Raw genomic sequence first — 4,752 nt, 5'->3', positions numbered from 1 at the left:
TCTGGGCTAAGTGCTATTCCAGGGGCCAGTGATGGAATGCTTGGGTAAAAGGGACTTTTTCTGTTTCTCCAGGTCAGCATCTGTTCACTGGGGAGAAGGAAGCTCTCTACTTTGCCTTCAATCAGCTACTTAAACAAACATTGCATCTCTGTTGTGTGACAGGGGCCGTGCAGACATAGTGAGCAGATCCACGGCGGGAAGTGAAGCTGTGTCCCTGCCACAAGAACAGTGACTATGAAACTCCCCCTGTTCCTGCTGCTCCTCCTGCTGGGGACAGTTGCTGCTTTTCACCTGGGTAAGTCCTCCCTTCCCTTCTCATCCAGCCTGACCCCTTCTCCTCTTTCTGGCACCTCTTTGGCTCTCTCTGGGCCAGGGCCGCAGCTTTTCCTTCTTCAGTGGGTCCAGCTCCCCTCAGGTAAGATCTCCTGGACTCAGAAATGTGACCTGAACAATCTGTCCGGGCTACGCCTCAAGCAAAACCCCCCACCTTCTCAGAGCAGCTTCTTCCTACCCCTAAAATACACACCTGTCAGCCAGCGCCAGGTGCTCACCCCTTTGTGTGAGTTCTCACCTCGCCCCACAGGGAGGAGATCCTTCTGGCCTAGGCTCCAGAAGGACGCACTAGGAAGCCTTGAGTGGGGTGGTCGGCGCTGTCCGTGGTCCTGGAAGAAGGAGCTCCTGACCTGATGGCAGGCTACCTCTTCTTCCAGGGAATGATGCCCCCTATCTGGACAGCCAAGAGTCACAGGCAGACCTGAGCCAGGATCTGGAAGGTTCAGGGGAGCAGGAGGGAGAGTTGGTCCTGACAGAGGAGGCCATTCAGTCCCAAGGAGAGCAGGTGGAGGCTTCCAGCTGCCAAGATGCCTTTGAGGACGAGAAGGCCATGGAGTCGGACCCAGGTGCCCTAGATGAGAACTTGTGCCCCAGGGAAGAGGACACAGAGGAAATGCTGGGCAGTGATGGGTGCAAGACCTGCCGCTACCGGTTGGTGCAGACGCCCCGAACATTTGCAGGCGCTCAGGTAAGTGGCAGGGAGGCTGCTGATGAAGGAGGACCAGGGGCAGGAGCAGAGAGTGGGTTCCATCTCCTGTTCACTAGTCATTTACACTTGTGGTTCTCAAACACTAGTGAGCAGCAGAATCTCCTAGGAGTCTTTTGAAGCATCAATTTCAGGGTTAGCAAGTCTGTGGTGGCGCCCAAGAGTTTGCACATAGGACCAAGTGCTAGGTGATGATAATATTGTTGGTCTGGAGGCAGTTCTTTGAGAATCACTGATTGGGACAAAGGCTTTGGTATTAGATATACCTGTGTTAAACCCTGGCTCCACCTGTCATTGACATATTACCTAGGCAAGTCACTTCACCCTTCAGAGCTTCAGGATCTTCACTTGTACAATGGAGATATATAGTACCAACCTCTTAAGATTAAATGAGATAATACATGAAAAGCATTTGGATCAGTCCTTGGGTCATTATAAACTCCTAGTAAATGGTGGCTAAGATTATTCTCAGGATTATTATTATTTCCTGCAAGAAGTTCTCGGTGACAGATAAAGGAGCAAGAGATGGGCTTTAAGGAGCAAGTAGATCCGTGATTTCTGACCTGACAAGGGATGGAGAGTTGTCTTCTGGAGTCTCAGGAACTTGAGTGAAAATAACCCAGTGAATTATCTACCCCACCTCTTCTTTCTGCAGGACACCTGCTGGAGGTGCTACAGAGGCAACCTGGCCTCTATCCACAGCCTCAGCACCAACAATCAACTTCAACGCTTGGCAAGTACGATTAACCAGCAACAGGTCTGGATTGGAGGTGCCATCGGGGGCTGGGTAAGTGAGGGGCCAGCCCCCAGGTACAGGAAGTTCTCTCTGGCATCAGGACTCATTCTAGCAGCTGAGTGACCTTCCTGTGGGAGGTAGTGGGGGAGCTGGCCGGTGCTGGCTAAAGATAACTGATGATTGTGCACATCTCTTCTCAACTCCATGTTCAGTGACTTCATGCTTTTTGCATGAAATCTTCCATGGCAGGTGTATTTCGACCATGGAAAATGGCTGTTGTTACAAATCAGGGTTCCTCCCTCACTCTGCCTTCTCACCTTCTCCCAGAGCTGGTTGGTAAACAGTTACCAGCTCACCACTGGAGTCAGAGATCCATTCCATCCCCAGCTTGGTCATTTACAAGCGGAATGGCTTCCTCATGTCTAAAATGGGGTCCTTCTCTCAAAGTGGTTCTGGGATAGTTGGTGAATAAGTGCTATTATATTTGTTACTCAAGTGTGGTCCATGGGCCAAGCAATATTAGCATTGTCTGATGGCTTGTTAGGAATGCACAGTCTTGGGGCTGATCTGAGACTCCTGAATCAGCAACTCCATTTTAAAAAGGTCTGCAGGAGACTCGTATTCACAGGAAGTATGAGAATCCTGGCTGTGTGAGGCGGGGAGGGACCACTGCTCTTCCATTGTCATTGCCTGCAAACCCTCAGGGGTGGGTGTCCAGGATATTTGGTTCCTAGCTGGGTGGGCAGTGCCCAGAAAGGGACAGTCAGTGGGCATTTTCTGGAACCTCTGGATCTGCCTGTCTCCTGGACCTCAGCCTCTGACCCAGCCTATCCCCTCTCTCGTTCTAGTGCTTCGGGTTTCACTGGATTGATAGGAGCCCTGTAAATTTTCGTCACTGGGCTAATCAGCGTGGGAACGGCCGCTGCGTGACCCTATGCACCAGAGGTGAGGGGGACTGGGCCCCAGGGCAAAGGGAAGGGATGGCAAGGTGGACTCTTACACACTGTCCCTTTGAGCTGCCTGAGCAACACCTCCTCAAACTCACAGCCTCCCCACAACTGGAGAACCAACGTTCTGTCTGTGAGGAGGGCTGTGATGTAGGGTGAGGGGGTGCCCTGTGTGAGGGCTGGATGGGGGCTCTCCATCCTCAGAGACGAAGCTCAGCTGGGGGTCTGGGGGCTGCTTTTCTTCCTCTGCTACTGATGTGACAATTGAGAGTAGCCGAGGTGAATGAAAGGTGTGGATGAGGGACAAGCAAGAGATTTGCGAATTAGGAATGGCTCAATGCCAGACGTGAGGGACTCAGGACTATGGCTAAGGCCATACATGCAGGAGAAAGGCTTCCCCAGTTCTCATCCCAGCCCTGCCACCTGCCCACTGCCATACAGAAAAGTGGTTTCCCCGCTGAGGCTCAGGTTCCTCATCTGTGCAATGGGGATGAGGACAGCACCTCCCTCTGAGAGTCATTGTGAGGATTAGCCAGGAGCCCCCAGGAAGCACTCAGCACCCTGTCTTCCTGGGGTGAAAACTCAACAAACACAAGCAGGTGGGGGTGTGTGGCAAACATATCATGACAATTGGAGGGCAAGGGGGCACAGGCCACACTCTGCTGGCAGCTGACATCACTGTGTTTTCTATTGCTAGGGGGTCTTTGGCGACAGTCAAATTGCGGAATACGTCTGCCCTTTGTCTGCTCCTCCTAAGCCAGTGGCGAGAAAGGGATCGTGCCTGGAACCCCCTCCCTATACCCCTCCTGGCAGCCCCTGGCCCACCCTGGGCACTGGGCTGGACTCCCAGCCTCTCCTGGTCATAAAGCCATGTTTCCCATTGCATTTGCGGACTCTTGTTTCTTCATTGCTCATTGGAGGACTCCCCGGGTCTGAAAATCCTGAAAGCCCTCACTCCTGCAGGGTGGGGCTTTGAGGAAAGTAAAGGGTGGCCAGTGTCCCACAGGGACGGGTGGAATGGGGGTGGAATGCTGAGGGGTTTGGCTGCAGTGCCACCTAAGGGCGGAGCCAGGACTGGGTGGCTCTCCCAAGACCCTTCTCAGCCCAGGCTGGGGGATTCCACACCCCCACCCCCTTGCACTGGGGAAGTTCTCATTGGGTGGAGAATGGCGAGGGGGCGGAGGGGGGGGGCGGTGGTGGAAACTGGCCCTCCTGCTTTGTTTGGATTCAGCATAGGGTGTGTTGTGGGGTGGGAGTGGGGTGGCTTTCCAAATGAGGGTGATATCACTGATTCAAGAAGTGGAGGACTGTTAAAAATTTAACTGAGTACATTTAAATATGAAATTGGCTTTATTCATTGATTCATGAGTCATGCAGCATACCATCCAGCAAATAGAAAGAAGCTCTGAAAGCTGTAATAATAGAAGGTGTTTATAGGCAGAAGGGAGCAGAAGGAAGGTTCTAGCAAAGAATGCATTGCTTCAGGGGAGGTCACCTTTCTTTGGAAGGGGTCCATCAAGAGGATTCCCAGCCCAAGCTGGTTTGGCTCAGTGGATAGAGTGCTGGCCTGAGGACTGAAGTGTCCTGGGTTCCATCCTGGTCAAGGGCGTGGTCGTTGGTTGCAGGCTCCTCCTGAGCCCCCCCCCCCCCCCCCCCCGGCCCGGGACATTTGCAGGAGGCAACTAATTGATGTGTTTCTTTCTCATTGATATTTCTGTCTTTCCCTCTCCCTTCCACTCTTTAAAACTCACTGGAAAATTATACTCAGGTGAGGATTGAAAATAAAAAAAGCAAAAGTAATGAAATAAGAGGACTGGCCTTACATCCCAAAATATGGGCTTTCCCATCCCAACAAGGTGCTAGCTAAGCTCTGTGTGATAGATCCTCCCTTCCCCCAACTGGTGGGCAGAGTATGACGTAACCTGAGGCCTGGAAATATCTGAGTACCTAACCAGGCACCTTATATGGGCCATACATTCGCCACCAATCAGAGTACAATAAGCCCCCATTCCTTCCCATTCTGCTTCTCA

General features: G+C 52.3%; 1 protein-coding gene across 1 annotated transcript; it reads left to right on the top strand.

Annotated features, from left to right (window-relative positions):
• Positions 1 to 234: 234 nt before the first annotated feature.
• Positions 235 to 3,478, top strand: LOC308525255 (proteoglycan 3-like; the record flags this gene model as incomplete). Its single annotated transcript, XM_081100043.1, has 5 exons — positions 235 to 295; positions 711 to 1,021; positions 1,695 to 1,826; positions 2,624 to 2,720; positions 3,420 to 3,478. The coding sequence occupies 5 exons, from the start codon at positions 235 to 237 to the stop codon at positions 3,476 to 3,478; spliced, it is 660 nt and encodes a 219-aa protein (XP_080956169.1).
• Between the last annotated feature and the right edge of the window lie 1,274 nt (positions 3,479 to 4,752).

This window comes from Myotis nattereri (assembly GCF_964212035.1).
Source record: "Myotis nattereri genome assembly, chromosome: 9".
NCBI lineage: Eukaryota > Metazoa > Chordata > Mammalia > Chiroptera > Vespertilionidae > Myotis > Myotis nattereri.
Note: the sequence above shows the minus strand (reverse complement) of the source record. Positions and strands in the feature narration are given on the sequence as shown.